Source organism: Equus asinus, chromosome 5, assembly GCF_041296235.1.
Source record: "Equus asinus isolate D_3611 breed Donkey chromosome 5, EquAss-T2T_v2, whole genome shotgun sequence".
Taxonomy (NCBI): Eukaryota; Metazoa; Chordata; class Mammalia; order Perissodactyla; family Equidae; genus Equus; species Equus asinus.
In genome coordinates, this window is record NC_091794.1 from 80,108,606 (window position 1) to 80,135,116 (window position 26,511).

Sequence of the window (26,511 nt, forward strand, 5' to 3'; positions counted from 1 at the left end):
TTGTTCAAGCATGTCTTACTACAGCCCTGCTGGGCAGGCACCCCCATTTTATAGACTGAGAAGACGAGGCTCAAACAAGTTAACTATAACTTGCCTCTTCGCTCAGAAATAATGCCATTATTTCACCCTAAAGTAACAATAAAACAGATCTAGAGAAGGAACCTTCTAGTTGTTGGACTTGCATCCTCCTGGCCTGGCTGGCACCCCCGTCCCAAGTTGATGGGGGCCGAGAAGTTTCAGGATGCAAGCTCCAGGTTTGGGAGAACGAGCTGTGAGAGTAGAAGTGGCACATCCCATCCCTGGCTGGGCCCTGCTGGTCCCTGGGGCTGACTCCCAGGGCTGTGCAAGGGCAGTCTCACAGGTCCTGGGGAACAGTCAAGAAGGCAGCCCGTCTGTGTGCTGAAAGCTGAGAATAAAGGGGCATGTGTTGGTCCCCTGAGGTCCAGAGGAAGCCTTCTATGGAGACGTGAGTGTCCCCAGAAGGCCTGAGGTCTCACGTGGGATGTGACTGGATATGATGTAAGGACCACCTGGACTGGAACAGATTTGGAAGTTTCTGGAATGTATTCTTCCAGCATCCAGGTATCCAGGTGACATGATTGAGAACCTAGAGTTGGACTGTTCAGCCCAGGAGGAACGTGTGGCAAGTCTCTCTCTCTCGATATCTCTCCTGTCACCATGATGGGAGCCTTTATGTCCAGACCACTCTACTCTGTCTCACCATCAGCTGTCTTGTCTTTCCACACATTACTAGTTTAGATTTCAGGGTCCATCATGTCAGCCTCTCTCTTGCCAGTATCCTCAACTTACTTGCCCCCTTGCCTCGCCGTTGCACACTCCAGGTGATGCTCCAACCTGAGACCTGCATCCTGGCCTCTGTGGCTGTTGAGAAAGCACCACCATTGCTCAGGCTGGTGTCTCTGTTAGTGCCTGGTCTCCAGCCTCCCAAGGGCTCTCAAGGCTTCTGGCAATCTTGCTGTTTTCTTGGTCAGATCCCTCTCCCATTCTCCACAGCACCTCTTTAAAATGGCCTCTGCCTCACAGAGAGAACAGTTGTCTGTCAGGGCTTCCCTCAACTTCCTGCTACAAACCCCACCAACCTACCTTTTGTCCATTCCTCCTTGTTTCCTGTCAAAATGGCATTGTAAGCCCAGTCCTTCCATCTTGTGCCCTGGATCCATCCTCCTCGCCTCCCGACTCTGGGACTTTAGGAATGGTCTCTTCTCCACCTTGTATTTTAAACTCCTCTTTCTATCAACATTAACCCATCACATCTCTTCCATCTTAAGAAGCTCCTCCAGTCAGTCAGAAAGACCTGTCAGTCCCACCTTCTGAGCACCTATCACATCTGTTCTGTTTCACTCTGTCCTAACAACCATCCCCTTGTCTAAGTCCCCACCATCTCGTGTCTGGAGATGGCATTAATCAACCAAGTGATTTTCCCACCTCCATTTTTGCCCCTTCCAATTAATTATGCTGCAGGCAGAATGATTGTCCTAAAAGCCAATAGTGACCAGGCCATTCCTCTGCTTATAGTCCTTTACTGGCTTCTTCGGGGGCTTAAGAAACTATGCTGCCTGCTAGGGAGCCTCTGAAACTCGGGACTGGCCCAGGGCTCCTCCCTGGCTGCACCCCTTGCTTCTTGCCAGCGAACCCTCCATGTTCCAGCCACACCAATCTTTCGTGGTTCCTTGAGGTTCTCTCATCTCTGGACCCTTCTGCTATTTCTTCTTTCTGGGATATCCTTTCTTCCAAACCTCTCTAATGTTCTAATAATGTTCTAATGATGTTGCTTCTCATCCCTCAGAGGCCAACGCAGACGGCACTTCTGGGGCTGTTTGGCCATTTCTTCTGATTCTTTTTCTCCTAAGGCCAATCCCCGGCTCTGCACTGTAGCCCATGAGTCACAAATCCCATTCTGGCCAGAGCACATCCCTGATTAAAATCTTTCCATGTTTCTCAGTATCCAAAGTCCAAATTCCTCAGATGGGCTGACAAGGCCACTCAGACAGGAGACAAGGAGGAGTGATTTGGTGGGAGCAAGGTGAGGACTTCCCACCATGTGACTGTCATTTTCTCATGACCTGAGAGGCCAAGTGGTCTGCAGAGCGTGGTGTTGGGGGGTACAGAGTGGGGCGATGCTGGGGTGTGAGGCAGTGGAGAGAACTTGAGGGTCGCTGTGGGAGCAGGAGCCGGGAAACAGCGTAACTGACGAATAGCACTGCGGACCTGGTGGGGACTGATGGGGAACTCAGGTGACACAGGCCGCCTGGCTGTGTGGATTTCTCTAATAACTACTCACTGAGAGATGTCAGTGCAGTGAAGGCAGATGGGTGGGTTCCTCCATGGAGGGGGGTTTGCTGGCAGGGTGGAACCAAAGGGCAGGGGGCTAAGAGGTTGAGGGCTCTGTCAAGGAGTGGGTGAAATGGCTGGTCACAGAATCTTAACCAGAAGGGAAGTGAAGACAGGAGGGGCCAGTGGGCGTCTGGTTGCAATGTGGACCGAAATGGGGTTTAGTGAGATACTTTGAGCAAACAAGCTGGAGGTGGGAGGTCGTGGGGTCGGCTTCAGTGATTGAGAAAGTAGCAGTGTTTCAGCCCTGCCTGTGCCTCACCCAGCTCTTACCATCCTGTTTCATGTTATAGTGTGTACATGCCCTTCCCCTGCCCTTTGGAATAGGCGTGAACCATATTCTTCACCTGGCATCCTTCCCAGCAGAGCCCGACACAGGCCTTGCCTACAGTAGCTGCTTCGCCTGGCATTTGTGCCATGGCACCCTCCCCATCCCCATTTTCCAGGCCTCTGTGTTTGTCTTCCTTTAGTTTCTTAAAAGAAATATTGTGAGAGTCTAACCCTGCCTCAGCTAAAAGGAAACAGGCTTCTCTACACGTTACAGGTGGAGAGGGTTCTGAGGTCCTCAATGGCCCCGGAGTTGGCGATGACGACAGCTCCCTCTTGGGAGCTCAGGAAGAGCAAGAATTTCTAGGGCAGAGAGTGGGGGGCCTCAGGAGGGAAAGATTCAGGGCCAAGAGTGGAGTTTCCTACCCTTCCCAATTACAGGGGCTCTCGCCCCGATCCTGGCACACACATTGCCATGCGACCAAGCCAAGTCTTTCATCTACCCAACAAAGCACCTACTATGTGTCAGGCTCGGGAACTAGAGCCACACAGGTGAACAAGACCCAAATTCTGCCAGGAGGAGCTCCCCCCCCCGATTAAGGAGACAGGCACACAGAGAAAGAATTGCGGACTGGTGTCTACCCCAAGGGTTTCGGCATAGAAAAGGAGCAAGTCTCTAGTTTAGGGGGAGAGGGTCAGGGAAGACTTCCCAGAGAATGTGGCTCCTAGAGAACTGCATCTCGAAGGCGAAGAGAACATACAAAGGCTGGGAGAAGTGAGAGAATGTGGCGAGGTCACACAGCAGTTGAGTGTGGCTGGCTCCTGGGGGTGCTTTGAGGGGAGAGGGAGGCCAAATCGTGCTAGGGAGTCTGCACGTTAGCCTGCAAGAGGTGGGGAGCCATGGAAGGATTTTAAGGTAAATTTGCATTTTTGTTTGAGGACAGTTGCTCTAGCTCAAGTGTAGGTGTTGGGGTTGGGGGCTGTGGATTTAAGAGCCTGGATGCTGGGTGAATGGGGAGATGAAGGAGCTGGTTCAAGATAGAGGAGAGGGGTTCCATTATGAATGTGTGGAGTGTGAGGAGCCCATGGGATACCCAGTGCTCCTGGACATGCCCATGTGGCTCCCTTGCTGGGCTGGCAACACCCTTCCCCTCATCTGTCAGCTTTTCTCCAGGAGACTGTGACCCTGGCAGCTGAAAGCAATTTTCTCTCGTCAGAGCCTCTGCAGTTCTACGCTTCAACCTCTCAGGAGACACGTCAGGCTTCTCTGCCTCCCTTGGTATCCTCCGCTGGGCTTCACGTAATCTGTACCTCAAGAGGCAGGGAGCAGTGAACGCTAACCAGTGCCCTCGAGCACGCTTCTGGTGGAAATTCATCCAGGCCGCCCAGGAAGCGCCCTTGCACCACAGAAGGGGAAATCCCTCCCAGGGCTGGGGCTCTTACCACCCAAACCCGGTTTCAAACACCCCTCGCAGGGCTGGGGCTCTTACCACCCAAACCCGGTTTCAAACACCCCTCCCACGCCTGGGAACCCGGAGGCAGGCCAGCTGGCGAGGTGACTACACAGGCCAGGATGTTCTGGTTTCAGAAGTGGGGTAGGGAGTTGCAGCCTCCGGAGAAGCCAGCTGATAAAACCCCAATACTGAAGCTCCATCTTCACCCAGCATAGGAGCAAATGCGAAGGACTCAGGACGACCCCCTCTAGGACCAGAAACCCACCACCTTCCTGCAGCCCAGCATTTCCTCTCCCCATCTCCCCTCCAGCCTCTCAGTACCCTAGAGGAGAAACCACAGATCTGACTGCGGGCACCTCTGAGGCATCTTCTGTCAGCCTGAGATAGGCACCAAGTGTTCACTGTGGAAGGCGTGGGCGTGGGGGAGGGGGTGGCGAAGGGTCTCTGGGTGAGATGGGGAGGTAAATACAGCAACAATAGCAGCAGCCACCACTTTATTGCACATCTGTCATGTGCCCAGTCCTTCCATGCATGACGTCATTTAATCCTCACAATTGATTACGGCGACCATGATGCCTCTCAAGAAACTGAGGCTCAGAGAGGTTAAGTCACTTTCCCAAGTCCCCTGGCGGGTAAGTGGTGGAGGGGGATTCCGATCCAGGCCTGTCCCATTCCATTCTCGTGTTCTTCCAGCTCTGCCACCACTCACTGTCCTCACGGAGGGAGACTCGCTGGTGCAGTCTCGGGGTGGGCAACACCCACTCCTGCAAAAACCCCTGACAGGGGTCACAGGGCAGGGTCAGCTTTGAGGGGTGTTGGGCACAGGGGCTGAGAATCTTCAGGGATCCCAGACACGTCTCTGCCTAGAGACCCCAGATACGGACAGGCAGACTGTGACAGTTCCATGGACACAAACACCCAGTTCCAGGAGAAACACACTGGTTCTCCCTCGGTGTGGATGTGAGGAACCACAGAGGTTCCTCATCACACATCCCACAGCAGGGCCGGACAGTCCTGGGGACATGCACACACTCACATACACCATCCCCTTGTGCGTGCACACACACACTCATGCACTCACTCAGCCCTGGCACAGTCTTGTGGTTGCTGAGGCAGGTCGTGGGAAGGACTTGGGCTTGATCAGATGAGGCTGGCAATGCTGGATGTGGTCTCATGACGCTGGCCAGCAGACAACCTTCCTGAGATGCTGAAGATGCTGCCATTGCCACTGTGGTCACTGTGGGTAGCGGGAGGGGCCGAACGGATTGGCGGGCAATGTCCACTCACGCCCACCTGATATAGCAGCAAGCCCAGCAGCAGGAGTGAGCCTGAGGCAGTCAGGGCGATGCCCACTGACAGCATGGCAGCCAGTGGCCGGGCAGGGGCAGGGGCGGAGGCCAGCCCAGCCAGCGTCAAGCCTGTGACCAGCAGCACCAGGCCACTGAGCAGCACCACCAGGGCATCGGCAGCTCCACCACTGCGTAGCAGGGCCACGTGGTGGGGCTGGCGTATGCAGTTCATATCTTGGACTGCCGAGCTCATCAGCTGCTTAACGAGAACCAGTAGGGCCAGCAGACAGAGCACAGTGCCTGCTGCCAGCCTCCACTCACCTGAGCGGCTGCTGGTGGAGGAGAGCAGTGCCACGCCAGCTGCCCCACAGCCTGCCACGAGGCCCACTGCCACCGCAAAGCAGAGTGCTGAGCGTCGTGGCTGCTGGGACCACCACAGCTCCACCTGCTCCGCCAGCACATCTGGGGGCAGCCCCTGGCCCAGCGGGGCTCGAGCCTCTCCTGCAGGCATGGTTAGGTCTGGCACAAGTCAGGGCAGAGGGCAGGGTCAGGGGTTAGAGGGTGTGGATCACGGCCTGGAGCCCCCACCCCATGCTTGGCAGCCAGAGGCCCAGAGTCCTGTGTCTCTCCCAGTCCAGCGTATGGTCCCCATCACCTGCAGTGGGAGAATCACAATGTTGTCTCCCAGCCAACCTACCCCTCATGGTCGCTCCTAGGAGTGTTGGGGATGATCCCTGGGAATCCTCCCACGTCCCCTGGAATCCCTCCAGGAAAGCCACTTCCCCAACACTGCCCCTTCGGACTCCCTCTCCAATGACCCCAGGAGAGTTCCCCCCACATAAAGCACCTCCACCCTTCCCCCTGGAACCCCCTTGCCCAGGCCCTGACCTCTCTGGCTCCGGCTCTCTCAGTTGCCTGTCCCATCCCGGCTGGCGGAGGGAGCTGGTGCCACGGTGGACGACTGGATGAAGAGCCAGAGATAAAGCCTCATTCAGGATCCAACTCACATGGCCTCAGCTGTCACCACTGGCTCCTTGAGGGGGAGGATTGTGGGGAAGGAGGGGGCTTATGACTTAACCCTTGTGGATCCAGCAGCCTGAGCATGAATCTTCTCTCTTAGAGCTATGGCTCCTTCTCTGCGGGTTAGGATCTGACCCCTAACACTCTCCCTTCCCTAGCATTTCATCTAACCTCACAGCCACAGCTGCTGGTTCCCAAATCCCTCCCTCTCTCAACCAGGATTTCCCTCCAGAGCTCCAGACTCATAAGCAAATTGTCACCTTGATGTCCCAACGTTGCCTGATGCAACAGGTCCCAACCCAAGCCCGTCATCTTACCCCAAACCTGCTTCTCTTGTGTTTCCTCACTTATGCACTCCGGGGAGGCCACGTCTAAACGTTTCTCCATCGTTCCCTGCCCTCGTCCCCACCGCCCCTGCCCCTTCACCTCCCTCCCCACCTCCTCACTGGTCTCCCTGCCTCCCCTACTCTGCTCCCTCTCACCGCCCACCCCCCACACCATCCTGCTCCACGGTTTCTCTAAAGTGGTGCAAAGGGACAGGAGGGCTCTGGACGTGACCCCAGCAGCCATCCTTCTTGCCCAGGGAAGCCTTCACAGGGGTTACTCATTGCATGTGCCCTCTAGAGGCCAGAGGACTCACACTGGGCAAAATCAAGCAGCCGCGGTCCCTGCCCTCAAGGAGCCCCAGTTTACAGCAGGTGTGCTCCTGTGACAAATGTCCGGCAAAGGTTAGTCAGAAGAGGGCTTGGGGTAGGGTCAGAGAAGCCCGCAGGAGTTCACCTCTTAGAGCCTCAGGCTCCTTATCTGAAAGTGAGGACAATAACATTTATCTTGGGGGGGGGGGCGAGTCATTTGATAGCTCCATTTCAGAATTCCGGTGGGAATTCTCAGGACTGCACAGATGCCCAAAGCATGCGTTTTGAGTAAAAGAACACAACTTTCTCCCCTCCAATTCAGGACAGGACTCCTGCTTTATACACAGGACACAGGTCCTGGATCATTCCAGGAATATGACTACGTGGCTGTACATGGGTTACACCCCGGATGAGGTATCTGTCCTCCACAACCTCTCTTCAGGGGCTGCCGGAACACAAGGTGGAGGGGCAGGTGCAGATGCCCCCAAGGAAGGTGGGGGAGGGACCGGGGGAGGGGCCTTGCAGTCAGCCCCAGCATTCCCCAGGGCTGTGACTTCATTGGTCTGAAAGTGCTTCCACGGGTGTGCGGGGACAGCGAGGCCAGGCTGGGGGTGGGTGGAGGTTTTTGGGGTAAGAGCCAGTGGGAGAAGTGGGGGCGGTGGGGGTAGGGTGACTTTGGGGCACTCACAAGAAGCCTGAAAGTGCTGGATCCGATCTGAGCAGGCAGGGCCAGGCAGGTGAGGCACTCCAGCTCGGTTTCCAGGGAGGCGCTTCACCTGCCTAACCTGCACCCAGGTGAGCCCTGGGGGAGGGAGGCGGATCAACAGGTGTTTCGAAGGCAGGGCTTGATCCGATTGGCTGACGTGGCACTGCTCCTTCAGCAGGGCAGAGGCATTCCTGGGAAGGGAGGGGTTTCTGTCTGCGGCTGCAAGGGCTCGAACACAATTCCCAGACCCGGGCAGCAGGAGGAATGCTGTCTGTCTGCCCCAGCGCCTGGGCCCTCACACATCCCCCAGCTCTAGCTCCAAACCTGACCGTAACCCTAGCCCCAACCCCACATCTCAGCCCCACACCTGAATCTCACATCCCAATCCCAGCCCCCAGCCTCATTTCCAAATCCAACGCCAGCCCCAGCTCCGAATCCCAACCCCAAGTCTGGCTTGAAACCTCGGCTCTAATTCCTCACCTGGATCCCAGCTCCAGATTCTGGAATGAGGTCCCAGACCTCCCCCTCCCCCTCAGCGCCAGCCTTGTCTCCTGTTCCTGGATCCAGCCCCCAAATCTCAAATCTCAACTCAAACCCTGCCTCAGCCCCAAATTCCAACACCAGCTATCCCCAAACCCAGCCCCAGTATCCCTTCCCGCTTTCCTCTGGGCTGGAGTCCGGGGTGGGGGGGGAGGGGGGAAGCCCCTAGCTCGCTTGCTTAAAACACAGAATAAATGCCACACTCCTTCACAGGGCTCACAAAGCCCCTGCCATCCACACCAGGCCAGTCATTTGCCACGGGTCCCTGCCGTCCAGCCAGGATGCATGTCTTCAGTTCTGCAAGCTCTGCCCTTCCGGTTGGTTTTTGAACTCATAGTTCCCTCTGCCTGGGATATTTACCACTCCCCAGCCTCACTCTGGTCATTCATTCACATTCTTCAACTGACATGTCACCTCCCTCAGGAAGCCCTTCCTGACCTCCAGGCTGACTTGCTTCCCCTACAACTGCTCTTACTGCACGTGCTGTAACTGCCCTACTGACTTACCTGTCACCCCCACTAGACCTGTGCCCCCCGGCAGGTACAGATTTAGAGCCCATTTTGCTAAGCACCACGCCCTCAGCAGCCAGCCAATGCCTGGCCAATGGCAAGTAATCAAATATTTGTTGAATGAATGAATGTGTGAACTGACAGGTGTGAGGTTTTGAGAGCAAGTGAGATGAAGCTGGAAAGATAGGTTTGGCTCAGGTTGCAGAGAGCCTTGAATACCGTGGTGAGGCATGTGGACTCATGTGAGATGCCCATGGAGAGTTCCGAAGTATAACAGGGACATAGGGAGGGCTCTGCTTCTAATAGGTGAATGTGGCACCACACACCACATGTACTCCAGATGGCAAAGGGGGCGCTGGCTGGAAGTGGTTGCAGGTGGAGGTGTCGCTCGCCTCCTGGCTTGAGCCCCTTGTAATCCCTCTCGCTCTCTCTCCCCCTGATGTGTATGAAATGGACAAGAAAAACGAAATCAAAATTACCTTTCCATCATCAGCTCACAAAATAATTATGCTCGACCTGTCTGTGCTTCTGTTTTGTTCTGTGGAGCTGAATGGGGGCTGATCACAACTCTGGAGCAGCTTATCCAACAGAAAGACAACACGCGCCACACATGTAATTTAAAATCTCCTAGTAGCCACATTAAAAAAGTAAAAAGAAACAGGTGAAATTAATATATTAAAATTTTTATTTAACCCCAGAATATTTTCATCTTAACATATAAGTGATTCATGGGCTCTTTCAGTCCTTTATTTTGTATGAAGTCTTGAAAATTCATTGTGTATTTGATACTCACCGTGCGTCTCAGTTCAGACTAGCCACATTTTAAATGCTCAGTTGCCAGATGTGGCTCGGGGCTCCCTTACTGGACAGTGTAGCTCTAGATGGTTCTTTCCCTTAAATAAAAGTTAGGGCAGGCTGACCGCTGTGAGGCAGGCTGGATCTTGGGGACAACCATGTGGGTTTGCCACTTTGCAAAGCAGTATAAAGGTGTCCCTTGCACTGGGAGGAGTGGGGAAGCAGGGGGTCTGGCAGGGGCTCACTGGCTGGGTATTCCTCTCGCAAGTATCTAACATTTATTTATCCTCCTGGTCCCAAGGAGGGGCCAATCTCAGCCAGACCCATGGTCCAGCTGTCCTGGAGAGAGCTGGACAGGGCAGCTCATGAGATTTTCCCTCCCTTTCCCCTGGGGGTTTGAAGGGAAATTTTTGGGTAGGGAGAACAAAGCCGAAAAGCATCCTCAGTTCAAACATTGATTGGGCGAGCTTTTGTTCTCCGTCTTATCAAATAACTTGGAGTTAAAGAGACAGGCAGGCTCCTCGCAGGGCTGTTGAACTCTGTCCCCAAAGCAGATGCTGGTGGGGCAGCTTAGGTGGACGGTAATGAAGGTCAGGAGGAAGAGGTGGCAGTGGGCGCAGAGTGCAAGGTGTGGGTTCCAGCTGATCAATTATTCAGGCGCCAGACAGTGGGAATATTGTCAGGAGACAGAGTCCCTGGGCCCCAGGCATTCCCACCCCGACTATTCTCAGCCTGGCAGCTGGAGTAATCCTGTTTTAAGGTAGAGTAGGTAACGTCACTTCCAAGCTTGAGTCCCTCCAGTCTTACCCAGAGAAACAACCAAAGTCCTCCCCCCATCTCTAAGGCCCTCTGACCTCATCCTCTGTTGTTCCTCCATCAGTGCTCTTGCTCAGAGCCTTTGCACTGGCTGTTCCCTCTGCCTGAACTGCTTTTCTCCCACCTTCTCTCCCTCACCTTCCTTCAGGAATGTGCTCAATGTCGCCTTCTCATTGAGACCTTCTGGCTCCCCTGTCTAAAATCCCAACCTTCCCCAATACTTCCTATCCCCCACCCTATTTCTTTTTCTTTATTCTCTTATATTTCTTCTTAGCACTTATCTCTGTTTAATATGCTTTATAGTTTTCTTCTCTATCTGGAATACCGTCTATCTACCCCCTAGAATACAAGCTTCATGAAGAAAGGGATTTGTGACTGTTCATGGTGTACCCCAGCTCCTGGAATAGGCCTGGCATCCAATAGGTGCTCAATGAATGCTTGTTGAATGAGTGAATGAGTGGTGGAAAGAACACTGGCTTTGGAACTAGATTGACCTTGAAGGTTCAAGTCCTGGTTCTAGCTGTGTAGCCTTAGAAAAATGGCTTAACCTCTATGCGTCTTAGTCTCTTCATCTGTAAAATGGGGACAACAGTACTTAGTCTAAATAGTTGTGTCAGGGTGGATTGAATAATATAACCAATTCATCCAGTAAACATTTACCCTTTCCCTTCTCTGGACCAGGTATTGTGCCAGGTGGAGACCCAGTGAGCAAGGGAGGCCAAAGGGCCCGTCCCTGCCTTCCAGAAGCACGTCTGGAGAAAAATGGGCAGAAAGCCCAGGGGAACAGCAGGTCTCTGGTGGCTCCAGGCTCCTGCCCCCACCCCTATGCTCTGTGAGTGACAGGGCCCCCAGACAGACATCTTTTGAAGTATCTGCATCGCTCACAATGACCCACTTCACTGCACGGATTCCAACAACCAGGAATCTACTTTGTGACCCACCCTGATGGATACGGTTGATCAGAGAGAGGTGAGCCCCAGACTCAAGCGAGGCCCAAAATATTCTCTTTTCGCAATTTAAAATCAGACTAGAGATTCCATTTCAGCCTTGGGGCTCCTGCTAATGAGATGCTAGGGTACCCTTCTGCCAGCTGAACTGGCAATGGGAAGCTAGTCTGCAGACAGGGGCAAGGACAAGAGAGGGAGAGGGGGTTCCAGCAGCGTCCCAGGCCCTGGTTCATGTCCTTCTTGAGGACTTCTTGTATCTCTGCCTTGAGATTCTATGAGACATCTCCAGAGCCAGATAATGAACTCTCCCTTTTTGCTTAAATTGGCTGGAGTTGCTTTCTGTTACACTTGCTGCTCCTGCCAAATCCCACCAAGTGACACATACTAGATGAGCAATAAATACAAATTCTTGTACACAACTGGTCATTGCAGGTGATCAGGAACGCTAGTCCTTCTTGGACTAGCAGTGTTAGTAACTAGTAATAGCAGGGTTACTTCCTTGTAAATCTTCTCTGCAGCCCAGCTCAGCTCAGCTCAGGGGAGTCTGAGTGCACTTCAGGCACACTTAAAGCATAAGCAGGCCCCCCAAACTCCACTGGTCTAGGGGAGCTCACCCCAACAGAGCTCAGGGAGAGTGAACGCTGCTCCTGGTCCGCACATGCCTTCTCTCTCACCTCTCACTCCAAATCCAGAGCAATGATTGCAAGGGGGTCCTACCTGGACACTCAGATATTCCCAGGCCCACCAGGGCCCCTCAGGCACTTCCTGGGAGCAGCTGGTTGGTAACGGCTGGTTGTGCTTTGTCTAAGGAGCAATGGGGAAAGGTAGATGCTGATGTCAGAACCTCCTGTGGGGCAGGGTCTTTGGTGCTGGGAGAACAGGATGGCAGAGGAAGCTGAGCTGGGCAGCTCACACTGTTTGGTCACAACTGATGCTAAGACTCTAGAAGAAGGGGAGGGGAGCCAGCGGATGTCTGGGGCCCAGAGAGAGGGCAGCCCCCAAAGGCTGTCACACTAGACTGGAATGAGTTCTCAGAGCTCAATGATGGACTACAACTAGAAGAACAAGAGTGGAGTCCATAAGCCGATGCCTACCCATTTGGGTGACAGCAGGGTCCCTATGGCTGCTGCAGGAGGAGGTGACTGACAGACCTACTCCATCAATGAGGGCTAAACTGACTGAAGGGACCCTGTGAAGGAGAAGGTGGCACCAGTGGGGTGAGAACCTCCCCATGGAGTCAGGATAGGCAAAGTACAGGGGGGGGATCTCATAGGCAGAAGCCACTCAGTCAATGCCACCCAACCAATGCCACCCAACAGGTTGATGTAGGAACATGTAAGACAGAAGATGGAGAAATAAACAAGATTGTATCTCTGGCCCCAGATTTGCTAGCAAGAAGCTGTGCTCACCCCTGTGCAGGTAAGAAAACACCCTGCTGACCTGTTGGCCAAGGTGCCAGGCTTTGCTGGGGTGGGGCTCTCCCTTGGTCTGGGCTTCCTCCTCCACCTTGTCCTCACCAGCTGGACTGCAGCCAGCCACTGGCTCAGGTGAGCTTAGTTTCAGAGTTGTCAGCTCCTTTTACTTCTTGTTTAGACTCTGGGCATCATACTCCTGTAACCTCCACCAGTTGGCCTGGTGTTCTATTTGAGAGCACCTGGTGCAGGCTTAAGAGCGTGGGTTTAGAGGCCACTGGGCAGACTGGGCTGCAATCTTGGCCCTGCCAGTGTGACCCTGTGCCAGCTACTTTATCCTCCTTTGTTTTGGTTTCCTCATCTGTAACCTAATGCTCATCTTGCAGGTGAAATGTGATGTCTTGCTCCTATGTAATTTTTAAGTTGAGAAATCTGTCCTTTGAAAGCTGCTAAATCCTAGCCACAGTGAATTTCCTTCTTGCCCTCAGAAGAGCCCCAGTTTCCTCTGCATGTTCCTTCTTCCTCCCCTTTTGCTTGGCTAACTCTCTCCAGTCCTTAAGTCAGAAGAATTCACTTCTCTGCATCTCCACTGCCACCATCTTGGTCCCAGCAGCTGTACTCCCACGTGTGGTCAGCCACAGTGTCCTCCTAACTTGTCCCCCTGCCTCCGGTGTCGGGTTCCTCAATCAATGCTCCACCCTGATACCTGAGTGAACTTTACAAGCAGACACAGCCTTTGCCCCATGGAACTGAGAGCCTAGTAGGAGAGGCAGCATCAAACAACTGAACAGATGTGTTATAATGAGGGTTATAAAGGAAAACAATACGGTGAGGGTAATTTACACAGGCGGAGGGAGAGATCAGGGACTGTCTTTCTGAGCAAGTGACATTTCAGCTACATCTGAAGGATGAGTAGAATTTCACTGCGTGAAGTGAGGGGGTAAGAGCATTTCAGGCTCTTCAGCATCTCAGGCAGAGAAAACAGTATGTGGAAAGATCTGGAAGCAGGGAATAACATAGCCTTCTATAGGGACTGAAAGGAGGATAGTATGGCAAGAGCTTGGGAAGCAGTGGGGGTGACTCTCAGTGCCTTAGTGCTGGCCTCTGGACAGAGCCGTATCTGTAATGTGCCTTCAAGACCCTGTGCCATCTGGCCCTGCTGACCTCCTCAACCTCATTTCGAGTCAGTTTCTCCTGCCAAGGTAAAGCCAAGACACTAGCGTGGAATGGAGAAATCTGAGTCCCAGAAGAGCCCGTCTATCTGGCGTGATAATGGAACAGGTTGTCGTCTTTGTGGCTGAGTCTCTCAGAGGATGCCTGAATTTTCTCCTCTTCCTGGGGCCCGGTCTCCCAGTGAGCAGAGGCCATACTGGGGTGCATGCTTGTCTGGAGGGGATAAGCTGGCCACTGTGACAGCGTGCAGGCTGGGGGTGGGGTTGAGGGAGTTGCAAAGGAGAGAGAGTCCCATGTAGACTTGCTTTGTGGCCTCTGCCATGCACCTTCCTTCTGTTGTCCCCAGCCTTCCAGAGAACCTCGCCAGGAGTGCCAGCTACATCTCAGCTCTCACTGGGGAAACTAACCCAAGAACAGAGTTGGAGTAAAGCAGTTGGGGAAGATGGGGAGATGCCCTGGAGATGTCAGGTTTAAGACAGCCAGGAGGGACCAGCAGGGACGAAGGATTAAATATTTGTTATTTGAGTATGAGACGGTCATACGGCCTCTGCAGGTGGGAGAAGACAGGAACATGTGGGTTACATTCCTTTACTCTTTAGTGCATAAAAATGACCTTTCTTGGTATGTGTGGCTGGGTCACCCAGTATGAGGCCTAGAGGAAGAAGTGTGCCCCACAAGCGGAGGAGTGGGGCAGGGCAGTGCAGAACAAGGATGACAAGTCTAGAGCAGCGGGGAGGGAGAGAAATAAGGGCAGGGCTCTGCATGGAGTCCTAACAACAGAGACAGCAGATAACGGAGGACTTGGGGGCCTCTGGGAACTTTGCCATGTTCATTATTTCACTTTCATCTTTACACAGATGTAAAAATCCTCAGGAAACCTCATTTTGTTTCATAAAGGAGAAGAAAATGTAGGAGGGTTTGTCTGGTCCTGAGTTGGTCGGCAGAGGAGAAAGCCAGGTTAGAAGTGCAGGCAGTGACACTTAGGATGGAAGCAGGCAGTCCCATCCTTGAGGCCCAGAGAAGCCAGCCCCACCGTCCAGTGCAGTCTCTGCCGGTGCAAGCAGCCGTGGCTCTGGATGAGCTGGAGCCCTCCAGCCCTCAGGGTCACCTGTCTTCCTTCCCCTCTCCCCAGTTCCCTGGCTAAGCAGAGTTGGACACGGTTGTGGGCAAACACTTTTATTCTGTGTCCCACATTCCCCAGGGCAGGAGAAAGAGGTTGATGTGGTCAGTGCTACAGGGACTGCAGCCCAGAGTCAGCCCGACGACAGATGTGCAGTGCTGCTTTTGCTGGGGCTGGAGATGGCTCACCGGAGGGAGTCACTGGGTCTGCACCTCAGAGTCCACTTCTGACTCAACGAGGGAAGGAAGCCGAGTTCCGGCAAGGGAGTGGAACCCTGGGACCTGATCTTGCTCTTGGATCTGGTCTCTGAGGCGCTGGATTTCCAGGCGTTGCATTTCGATAATTCTCCCAGTTTCTTCTTGCTCATTTAGTCTCACGGTGGCAGCGATGCCAGGTATGTCCTCGCTGGTCACTGTAAGGGACAGAGCAGGACTAATGCGGGCCTGTTACTAGACTGCTGATAAGCTTTTTGAAGACAGCTTATCCTTCCTGCCCCCTCAGACATTTATTGAGCACCCACTATGGAGTAGACACTCAATCCCAGATGCTAGGGATACAAGTATAAGCCATTTCATTGTCTAGCAGAGATGGAGAAATAAAGTAACATACTTCAGTGATAAGGTGAATGCTGAGCATGACCTAAGCCCAGCCCCTCTCCTGAGCCCCCTAATCTGCCTGCCCCGAAGGCCCCTCTGGTGGAGGCTGCTCATTTTCTCATTCTCTACACCCCATGCAGGGTGGCACTCTCTTGTCAACCTAGGTTGGCTTCCAAACTGCCAGTCTTCCTCCTCAGGTAAAAGACCCTTGCTCCTGGAGACAGACCCCTTTCTACCCTCCTGGCATGGCTACCCACTCAGGTTCCTTGAGGTCTTTCCCCATTACTTTCTGTCATCCTCCTGTCTCAGGTGCTGCCATCATGCTGGGCAACGCTGGTATCCACGAAGGTCCATGGCTCATCCCAGTCCCCGGCCTCACAAGGCTGAACTCTCAGCATTAATGTCCATGGCCTCCAAGTCATGGCAGCACCCACTTCTGTGGCTTCCCCTCCCCCCTCATCACACCCAAAACCCTGCATCTTTTATTTTTTATTTTTATTTTTTTGAGGAAGATTAGCCCTGAGCTAACTACTGCCAATCCTCTTCTTTTTTCTGAGGAAGGCTGGACCTGAGCTGACCTCCATGCCCATCTTCCTCTACTTTATACATGTGACGCCTACCACAGCACGGCATGCCATGCGGTGCCATGTCTGCACCCAGGATCCGAACCGGTGAACCCTGGGCCGCCTACAAGCGGAATGTGCGAACTTAACCGCTGCGCCATCAGGCTGGCCCCATACCCTGCATCTTTTAAATCTGTCACTCTAGTTCTCCATTCTCTCATCACAACCTCTCTTACTGCCTTCTGCTCAAGACACCTGTTCTTTGACTGAATTTAGACCTCTTCTTCCTGGACAACTCCATTTTTTACCTACCAAAGGGGTTCCTTTTACATTCACTTCCATTCATCCATTGATGAACACCTGAGTTGCTTCTACCTTTTGGCTACTGTAAATAAAGCAGCTATGAACACAGGTGTACAAATATCTCTGAGACCTTGCTTTCAATTCTTTTGTGTACATACCCAGAAGTGGAGTTTTGGTTCATACGGTAATTTTGTTTGTAATTTTTTGAGGAAACACCCTATAGTTTTCCATAGTGGCTGCACTATTTTACATCCCTACCAACAGTGCACCAGGGTTCCAATTCCTCTAGATCCTCGCTAACACTTAATATTTTATTTTTTTTAATAGTAGCCTTCCTAATGAGGTGGTATCTCATTATGGTTTTGATTTCATTTCCCTAATGATTAGTGATGTCTTGAGCATCTTTTCATGTGCTTGTTGGCCATTTATATATTTTCTTTGGAGAAATGTCTGTTCGAGTCCTTTGCCCATTTTTTAACCAGCTTATTTGCTTTGTTGTTGTTGAGTTGTAGGAGTTCTTTACATATTCTGGACATTAACACCTATCAGATATATAATTTGAAAATATTTTCTCCCATTCCATAGGTTGCCTTTTCACTCTGTTGACTGCGTCCTTTGATGCACAGAAGTTTTAAATTTTTATGTAGTCTAATTTATCTATTTTTTCTTTTATTACCTGTGCTTTTGCTGTCATATCCAAGAAATCATTGACAAATCCATCCTCTCCTCCACTCTTAACAGACGACACTGCCTCTTCACTAGGAAACTGTGCCTCCGACTCCCTGGCCACAGTCAAGCTCTCTCAGTGGAAGAGGGGTCTCTCCTACCCACTGCCAACCCCTTCCCTGTACATCTGGAGGAAAAACTAGAAAAGAACAGATGTTGGAGGCCAAGGAACAGAGCGTTTCAAAGAAGAAGTGGTCAGCAACGGCCAGTGGCCAGCCTTGCCCTGGGCCTCTAGTTGGTCTTATGGGGCCAGCATTCAGAGTACTTGACTTATCCCATCGCTCCCAGGAGCAGTCTGGACACTTCTCTTTCTGCCTTTGCTCCTTAATTCTTCTCCTCTGCTGCAATTTCTAGGCTCTTGATTTTTTAGTATTTTTTCTTTTTCTAGGTCTTGAGTCTTCATCCTCCTTCTGCTGCTGATTGCCTGTGGTAACCATCCCCTCAGCTAAGCTGTGCCCTGGTCCTGGGGAGAGCAGCACCCCTGGGAAGGTACAGCAGACACAAGCATAGAGGCCCATTCACCTGCTTGGGTCCGCATCGCTCGCCTCTGCCTAGTTTCTGTTTACCTCTCCACCTGTTCCCTCATCTACTTCCTCTTTCCTTGTTACCAGCATTGTCCTTGGACTAAGCCCTGTGCCCTCCCCCACAGCCCTTTACACACAGCTACTTACCCAGTCACCATCTGGCTGCCCAGGAGGACCTAACCTGTGTTTGTGAGCCCATAGTCCTTGGGGTACCCATTGGAGTGAACCTGGAAATATTCCAGCACTTGGAATTTTCCTTTTCCTCTGCCCTGCCTCAGCAGGACTGACCACACCATCGTCTCTTTGCCCCAGTGCTTCTCTCGGTGTTATAAAGATCTTGACTGTAGCTATAAGGCCCTCTAGGCTGCTCCATCACTGGGTGAGGTCAATTGACCTCAGAGGTCGGGCAATGGGAGGTACTGCATAGGCAGGCTCTTCCCCCACATGCAAGGGATGGGGAGATCAGACACCACAGAGGTGTAGGGAAGCTCAGGGGTGACAGAGAGCTGCTGGCTGGCCTCCAGAAGTAGTCATCTCCTGGAATATGCCTGGCCTGGGCGACACTGCCCCACCAATGCTCCCAGGGCTACAGCTCTGCCTCCTGGGAGACCAGCTCCCATGGAGGATGGTCCAGTGGGCCCAGTGTGGGGCTTCTGCCCTTGTTTGCCACTCTGTCTCCTTCTCTGGTCTGTGAACATCTTGAGGGCCCAGGCTCTGTTTTTCCTCCACTTCTTGCCTTCTCTCCCACAGTTCTCTCCCATTCCCTTTGATAATGACCTGCCTGCTCACGATAGTTTGGTTCAGTCTTACAGGGTGCCCCCTTTCATGGTCCTTCTTCCACGTGCTGGAACTGTTAAACCCTCCTGTTCCTCTCCGCCGTGGCTGTGCGATGTCAGTTCACTCCTCATGGCCCCCCTCACCTTTCTCCTCATATCCCCCAACTCCTCTTCCTCCTTGCCCTGCCCTGAATCTGCTGTCTTCCAGACCTGGTCAGCCTCCCTCTCTGCATCCTGCCCACAAGTTTCCTACAGCAGATTAAGTTCTAATCTTAAATGACGGAAAATAAGGATGTGAATTTCATACATCTTCAGTCATTGGTACTCTTATTTCCATTTTATGTTGGTATTACTTTTTCATTTTCTTTTTTGGCCTTTTTAAATTTAGAGTTTCTTTTCCCTTTACTGGTTTGGATGGTATACATTCTCTTTTTCTTTATTTCTTTTTTACTAGTTACCCTAAAAAGTTTAACACCTATATATGCTTGTTAAATGTGTATGTTGTGTGTGTGTGTGTGTGAGGAAGATTAGCCATGAGCTAACATCTGAGCCAATCTTCCTCTATTTTATGTGGGATGCTGCCACAGCATGGCTTGATGAGCAGTGCTAGGTCTGTGCCCCACATCCGGGCCTGTGAACCTTGGGCCGCCCAAGTGGAACATGTGAACTTAACCGCTATGCCACTGGGCCAGCCCCTAACAAGCAACATGTAACTTGAGTCCAAAATAAATCAACACCGGAAAAAATAAAAAATCTTTAAAAAAAAACAAGAAAAGGGGCTGGCCCCGTGGCCGAGTGGTTAAGTTCGCGTGCTCTGCTGCAGGCGGCCCAGTGTTTCGTTGGTTCGAATCCTGGGCGCAGACATGGCACTGCTCATCAGACCATGCTGAGGCAGCGTCCCACATGCTACAACTAGAAGGACCCACAACGAAGAATATACAACTATGTACCGGAGGGCTTTGGGGAGAAAAGGGAAAAAATAAAAAATCTTTTAAAAAAAAATCAACATCTTTACCCTCTTGTACAACAACACGAGACTTACAATGCGTTTGCTCCAAGCCCCCCTGGTTTATACGCCCAGTGTTTTAGTTCTAGCCTGATATTTTAATCCACAATTTATACATTGTTTTTATTGTTTTATACAACTAGTGATTGTTTAGATTCCACATATTTGCCTTTTCCTTGCTCATCATTTCTTCTTGCATTCAGACTTTCCTCTGGAATAATTATTCTTCCTGATATATATCCTTTAGAAGTTCCTTTGAGGTTTTGTTGGTGACAAATTCTCTCAGTTCCTGTTTGTCAGAAATTTTTTTCCTGTGGCCCCATTTTTTAGAAGACTGTTTCATTGGTTATATAACTCTAGGGGAGAGTTACTACCTCTCAGGACTGTGAACACACTATTTCACTATTCCTAGTTTACACTGTTGCTATTGGGAAGTCATACATCAATTGAATTGTTATTCCTTTGTACGCAATCTATCCATTCTCTCTGGCGTTTTTAACATCTTTTTCTTTGGCTTCTGCAGTTTTGATGTAGATTTCTTTTTTATTTCTCCTGCTTGAGATCCATTGGGCCTCTTGGATCTGATGATTGACATCTTTCATCAATTCTGAAAAACTTTCAGCCATTCTTTATTGTCATGTTCCCTCTCCCATTCTCTCTTTCTCCAACTTCAATTAGACATAAGTTGGGTTATCCCATTCCATCTTCTTTGTCTTTTACTAGATCTTTGTCCCTTTGGGCTACAACCTGGGTAATTTCTTCATTCTTTTAGTTCATGAATTTCCTTTCAGATGTGTCTACGCTGCTCTTCAATCTGTCCATGGAGTCTAATTACAGTTTTCATTTCTAGAAGTATTTTTGGTTCTTTTTCAAATTGACTTCATCAATCTTGGGAGATTCTTGCTTTTTTGTCTTATTTTAAAATTCCTTTTTTATTTTTTTAAGCATATTAAACATTCATATTTTAATGATTCTATTATCCACGGTCCTTGTTGATTTTACTCTGCAGTTTGACATTTTTGTTGCTTTTCACTCAGGGTGATTTATTTCCTCACGTGTTTAGTGAGTTTTGACCATGAGTTCACGCTCCTTGGAATATTATCTATGGGAATTCTTTGACCCCTGGGTTTACAAGGTAGTCTTCCAGAGAGAATTTGCATCTGCTTCTGCTTGGGATCTGGGGACACAACCAGTGTGGGTCATTGTAAACTAAATTTTAAACTAAATTCTCAGCCAACGTTGCTCTGAGTTCTGGACTTAAACCTGCCTGAGTGTGGGTTTTAGTTGGAATTCTCAGGGAAAGATTTTTCTCTTGTTTTTTCTCCCCTTCACCCAGAGCCAAGGCTGACAGACACGTATCGCACCCATCTCCCTCTGCAAGGCAGGCTTTCCCCTCTAGTTGGCCCATACAGTTTCCTAGCTCATTATATACTCATTTGAATCCATTTCTTCCTTCCTTTCTCTACATCATCACCAATACTTGCATTTTATGTGTTATCTTTTTCTTTGGATAACAGTTATCATAATGAGTGTGAAGTGGTACCTCATCGTGGTTTCAATTTGCACACTTCTTATGATTTTTACTGTTGAGCATCTTTTCACATGCTCATTAGACATCTGTATATTTTATTTTGAAAAACATCTATTCAAGTCCTTTCCCATTTTTTAAATCTTTTTTTTTTTAGTTATTGTTGAGTTGTAGTTCTTTACATATTCTGGATATCAGTCTTTTATTAGATATATGACTTGCAAATATTTTTCTCCCATTCCATGGGTTGCCTTTTTACTCTTGTTGATAGTGTTCTTTGATGCACAAAAGTTTTAAATTTTGATGTAGTCTACTTTATCTATTTTCCCTTTTGTTGCTTGTGCTTTTGATGTCATATCTAAGAAATCATTGCCAAATCTAATGTCATAAAGCTTTTCCCCTTTATTTTCTTCTTCAGGTTTTATAGTCTCAGCTCTTACATTTAGGTCTTTGGTCCACTTTGAGTTAGTTTTTATATACTATGTAAGGTAATGGTCCACTTTCATTTTTTGCATATGAATATCCTGTTTTCCCAGCACCATTTGTTAAAAGATTGTCCTTTTCCCATTGAAGGTCTTGGCACTCATGTTGAAAATCATTTGACCACATACATGAGGGTTTATTTCTGGGCTCTCTATTCTATTCCCTTGGTCTATGTCTATCTTTAGGTCAGCGTCACATTGTTTTGATTACCATAGCTTTGGAAGTAAGTTTTGAAATCACGAAGTGTGAGACCTCCAACTTTGTTCTATTTTTTTCAAGACTGCTTTGGCTATTTGGGGTACCTTGAGATTCCATATGAATTTTAGGATGGGTTTTCTATTTCTGCAAAAAAAAAAGTCACTGAGCTTTTGATAGGTATTGCATTGAATCAGTAGATGACTTCGGATAGTACTGACATCCCAACAATATGAAGTCTTCCAATCCATGAACATAAGCTGTTTTTCCATTTATTGGTGTCTTTAATTTCTTTCAGCAATGTTTTGTAGTTTTCAACGTACATGTCTTTTGCCTCCTTGGTTAACTTTATTCCAAAGTATTTTATTCTTTCTGATGCTATTGTAAATGGAATTGTTTCCTTAATTTCCTTTTTGAATTGTTTGCTGTTAATGTATAAAAATGCAACTGATTTTTGTGTGTTGATTTTGTATTTTGCAATTGAGATTTTTGATCCTTTGCATAAAACCTCCCACTCTCCTCTTTGGAAACTTGAAGGCTTTTCTTTGTATCCTGGTGTTCTGAAATTTCATGATAAATGGCCCTCATGAAGGTCTGCTTTTTTAACCATTGGACAGTGGACGGACCTATCAGCTCTTAGAGACTTTCCCTCTTGTTTTCAGCCCTACCTTCACCTCCTCTTCCAGGGATATCTGCTTCTGCTAATTCCTGAGCCTTTTGAGGGTTCTGTGATGTACATTAGGTTTCTTCTAGTTCCCTATAGTTCCTCCGGCTTAGGATTCATGTCTTGGGCCTATGCAGTCAGTTACCATTCATCTATCCATTTTCCAGCTTTTAAAATTTTGCATCTCTTGTTTCCTTCTGTGTTTTCTTTGATCTTATGGTTTATTTATGCCATTTTGGTAGGCTTTCAATTAGCCATCTTTAATTAAAAGTTCTAATGACATGATTTTAATAATTGAAAAACAAACAGATGTGTTGATTAGACCTGTTAATTGTTGTGTGAATGAAAACATAAATGCTGCTAAAGCTAAAACAGTGGTTTGGGGATGGCAACCTCTCCTGTTCAGATAATGAATTCTTAAAAACCAACTGAATTGGTCAATTCCTTAAACAACTTGAGGATGACTATTTTGAGCTAACTTGTCGTGGCGGGCCTAAGTTCAAAATCAGAGGTCAGACCTAGGTTCTTCAGGATCAAGGCAGACAACTGGTAATACCTGTCTTCAACTGTTACAAATGAATCTTCCATGAATAAAACTATCTCACACAAATGATGTGATGTTTGGTCTGTTTCAAAATAATCCACGCTGGGTGTTGGCAGAAATAACTGGGGGTGGGGGGGGTGGGGATACTGATGAAGCAAGTGTCAGGAATTGATACTTGTTGAAGTTGGGGAATGAATTCATGGGAACTCATTAGATTTTTCTCCCAATATTTGTATCTGTCTGAAAATTTCCATGACAGTAATAAGAAGAACATGACTATATCATAGGGCATCCTGAGGAGGTCTCAATGGATTATTTGCTAGGATGCTTGGGGATATTTGAAGTATTTTTAATTTTTATTTTATTTTATTATTTTTTTTTTTTTAGTAAATGTTCTGTAAACGATTTCTTTTTTTTTTATTGAGTTATTGATAGGTTACAATCTTGTGAAATTTCAGTTGTACATTAATGTTTGTCAGTCATGTTGTAGGTGCACCACTTCACCCTTTGTGCCCACCCCCCACCCCACCTTTCCCCTGGTATCCACTAAACTGTTCTTAGTCCATAATTTTAAATTCCTCATATGAGTGGAGTCATACACAGATTATCTTTCTCTTGCTGGCTTATTTCATTTAACATAATTCTCTCAAGGTCCATCCATGTTATTGCAAATGGAATGATTTTGTTCTGTTTTACAGCTGAGTAGTATTCCATTGTATATATGTACCACATCTTCTTTATCCATTCGTCTGTTGATGGGCACTTAGGTTGCTTCCACGTCTTGGCTATTGTAAACAGTGCTGCAATAAACATTGGGGTGCATAGGACTTTTGGGATTGCTGACTTCAAGCTCTTTGGATACATACCCAGTAGTGGGATGGCTGAATCGTATGGTAGTTCTATTTTTAATTTTTTGAGGAATCTCCATACTGTTTTCCATAGTGGCTGCACCAGTTTGCATTCCCACCAGCAGTGTATGAGGGTTCCTTTTTCTCCACAACCTCTCCAACATTTGTTGCTATTAGTTTTAGATATTTTTGTCATTCTAACGGGTGTAAGGTGATATCTTAGGGTAGTTTTGATTTGCATTTCCATGATGATCAGCGATGATGAGCATCTTTTCATGTGCCTATTGGCCATCAGTATATCTTCTTTGGAGAAATGTCTGTTCATGTCTCCAGCCCATTTTTTGATTGGGTTGTTTGATGTTTTGTTGTTGAGTTGCAAGAGTTCTTTATATATTATGGATATTAAGCCTTTGTCAGATATATGACTTGCAAATATTTTTTCCCAGTTAGTGGGTTGTTTTTTTGTTTCAATCCTGTTTTCTTTTGCCTTGAAGAAGCTCTTTAATCTGATGAAGTCCCATTTGTTTATTCTTTCTATTGTTTCCCTTCTCTGAGAAGGCATGGTGTCCGAAAAGATCCTTTTAATACTGATGTCAAAGAGTGTACTGCCTACGTTTTCTTCCAGAAGCCTTATGGTTTCAGGTCTCACCTTTAGGTCTTTGATCCATTTTGAGTTTATTTTGGTGAATGATGAAAAAGAATGGTCAATTTTCATTCTTTTACATGTGGCTTTCCAGTTTTCCCAGCACCATTTGTTGAAAAGACTTTCTTTTCTCCATTGTATGCCCTCAGCTCCTTTGTTGAAGATACGCTATCCATAGACGTGTGCTTTTATTTCTGGGCTTTCAATTCTGTTCCATTGATCTGTGCACCTGCTTTTGTACCAGTACCATGCTGTTTTGATTACTGTAGCTTTGTAGTATGTTTTGAAGTCAGGGATTGTGATGCCTCCCGTTTTGTTCTTTTTTCTCAGGATTGCTTTAGAAATTCGGGGTCTTTTGTTGCCCCATATGAATTTTAGGATTCTTTGTTCAATTTCTGTAAAGAATGTCATTGGGATTCTGATTGGGATGGCGTTGAATCTGTAGATTGCTTTAGGTAGAACGGACATTTTAACTATGTTTATTCTTCCAATCCACGTACATGGAATGTCTTTCCATCTCCTTATGTCGTCATCCAATTCTCTCAGAAAGGCCTTGTAATTTTCAATATATAGGTCCTTCGCTTCCTTAGTTAAATTTACCCCAAGGTATTTTATTCTTTTTGTTGCGATTGTGAATGGTATTGTATCCTTGAGTTCTTTTTCTGCTAGTTCATTACTGGAGTATAGAAATGCTACTGATTTATGCAAATTGATTTTACACCCTGCAACTTTGCTGTAGTTGTTGATTACTTCTAACAGTTTTCCAATGGATTCTTTGGGGTTTTCTATATATAAGATCATGTCGTCCACAAATAGCGAGAGTTTCACTTCTTCCCTCCCTATTTGGATTCCTTTTATTCCTTTTTCTTGCCTGATTGCTCTGGCCAGGACCTCCAGTACTATGTTAAATGAGAGTGGTGATAGAGGGCATCCTTGTCTCATTCCTGTTTTCAGGGGGATGGCGTTCAGTTTTTGCCCATTGAGTATGATGTTGGCTATGGGTTTGTCATATATGGCCTTTATTATGTTGAGGTAGTTCCCTTCTATCCCCATTTTGTTTGGAGTTTTTATCATAAATGGCTGTTGGATCTTGTCAAATGCCTTCTCTGCATCTATTGAGATGATCATGTGGTTTTTATTCCTCAGTTTGTTGATGTGGTGTATCACGTTGATTGATTTGCAGATGTTGAACCATCCCTGTGTCCCTGGTATGAATCCCACCTGATCATGATGTATGATTCTTTTGATGAATTGCTGAATTCTGGTTGCCAAAATTTTGTTTAGAATTTTTGCATCTATGTTCATCAGTGATATTGGCCTGTAGTTCTCTTTTTTCGTGGTGTCCTTGTCAGGTTTTGGTATCAACGTGATGTTGGCCTCATAGAATGTGTTAGGAAGTGTTCCATCCTCCCTAACTTTTTGGAATAGCTTGAAAAGGATAGGTATTAAATCCTCTCTGAAAGTTTGGTAGAATTCCCCAGAAAATCCATCTGGTCCTGGGGTTTTATTCTTTGGGATGTTTTTGATTACTGTTTCAATCTCTTTCCTTGTGATTGGTCTGTTCAAATTGTCTGCCTCTTCTTGAGTGAGCTTTGGGAGATTGTAGAAGTCCAAGAATTTATCCATTTCCTCTAGGTAATCCATTCTGTTGGCATATAGTTTTTTGTAGTATTCTCTTATAACCTGTTGTATTTCTGCAGAGTCTGTTGTTATTTCTCCCCGCTCATTTCTGATTTTGTTTATTTGAACTTTCTCCCTCTTTTCTTTGTAAGTCTGGCTAGTGGTCTGTCAATTTTATTTATCTTCTCAAAAAAACCAGCTCTTTGTCTCATTGATCCTTTCTACTGCCTTTTTCGTTTCAATAGTATTTATTTCTGCTCTGATTTTTATTATTCTCTCCTTCTGCTGACTTTGGGCTTCATTTGTTCTTTTTTTTCTAGTTCAGTTAGGTGTGCTTTAAGGTTGCTTATTTGGGATTTTTCTTGTTTGTTAAGATGTGCCTGTATTGCGATGAATTTTCCTCTTAATACAGCTTTTGCTGTATCCCATATGAGTTGGTATGGCATGCTATCATTTT

The 26,511-nt window shown here is 48.2% G+C and overlaps 2 protein-coding genes across 6 annotated transcripts in view; both read right to left on the reverse strand.

Moving 5' to 3' along the window:
* Positions 1–4,549: 4,549 nt before the first annotated feature.
* TMEM125 (transmembrane protein 125) lies at positions 4,550–7,896 on the reverse strand. Of its 5 annotated transcripts, none has more exons than XR_006527845.2 (4): positions 7,706–7,843; positions 6,251–6,395; positions 5,155–6,017; positions 4,550–4,849 (listed from the first exon to the last, which is right to left on the reverse strand). XR_006527845.2 is itself a non-coding variant. In XM_014837267.3 (4 exons), exon 4 carries the CDS (start codon positions 5,871–5,873, stop codon positions 5,214–5,216), a length of 660 nt encoding a protein of 219 aa, XP_014692753.1. In that variant the 5' UTR covers positions 5,874–6,017; positions 6,251–6,395; positions 7,023–7,088; positions 7,706–7,809; the 3' UTR covers positions 4,550–5,213. The 5 variants fall into 5 exon arrangements, 3 of the variants coding, with proteins under 3 accessions (XP_014692753.1, XP_014692751.1, XP_044626520.1); XR_011503444.1 differs by having other exon boundaries at positions 6,251–6,323; positions 7,706–7,817; XM_014837267.3 differs by adding an exon at positions 7,023–7,088 and having other exon boundaries at positions 4,550–6,017; positions 7,706–7,809.
* Positions 7,897–15,077: 7,181 nt separating this feature from the next.
* CFAP57 (cilia and flagella associated protein 57) overlaps positions 15,078–26,511 on the reverse strand; it is an 82,532-nt gene continuing 71,098 nt past the window's right edge. The window contains exon 23 of the mRNA XM_044770576.2: positions 15,078–15,447. Within this exon, the coding sequence (XP_044626511.1) occupies positions 15,233–15,447 (215 nt within the window). The 3' untranslated portion in view covers positions 15,078–15,232. The remainder of the gene's footprint in view (positions 15,448–26,511) is intronic.

Excerpts from the sequence above, each read along its gene's own strand:
- TMEM125 (XM_014837265.3), bottom strand. The coding sequence starts at position 5,873 with ATGCCTGCAGGAGAGGCTCGAGCCCCGCTGGGCCAGGGGCTGCCCCCA.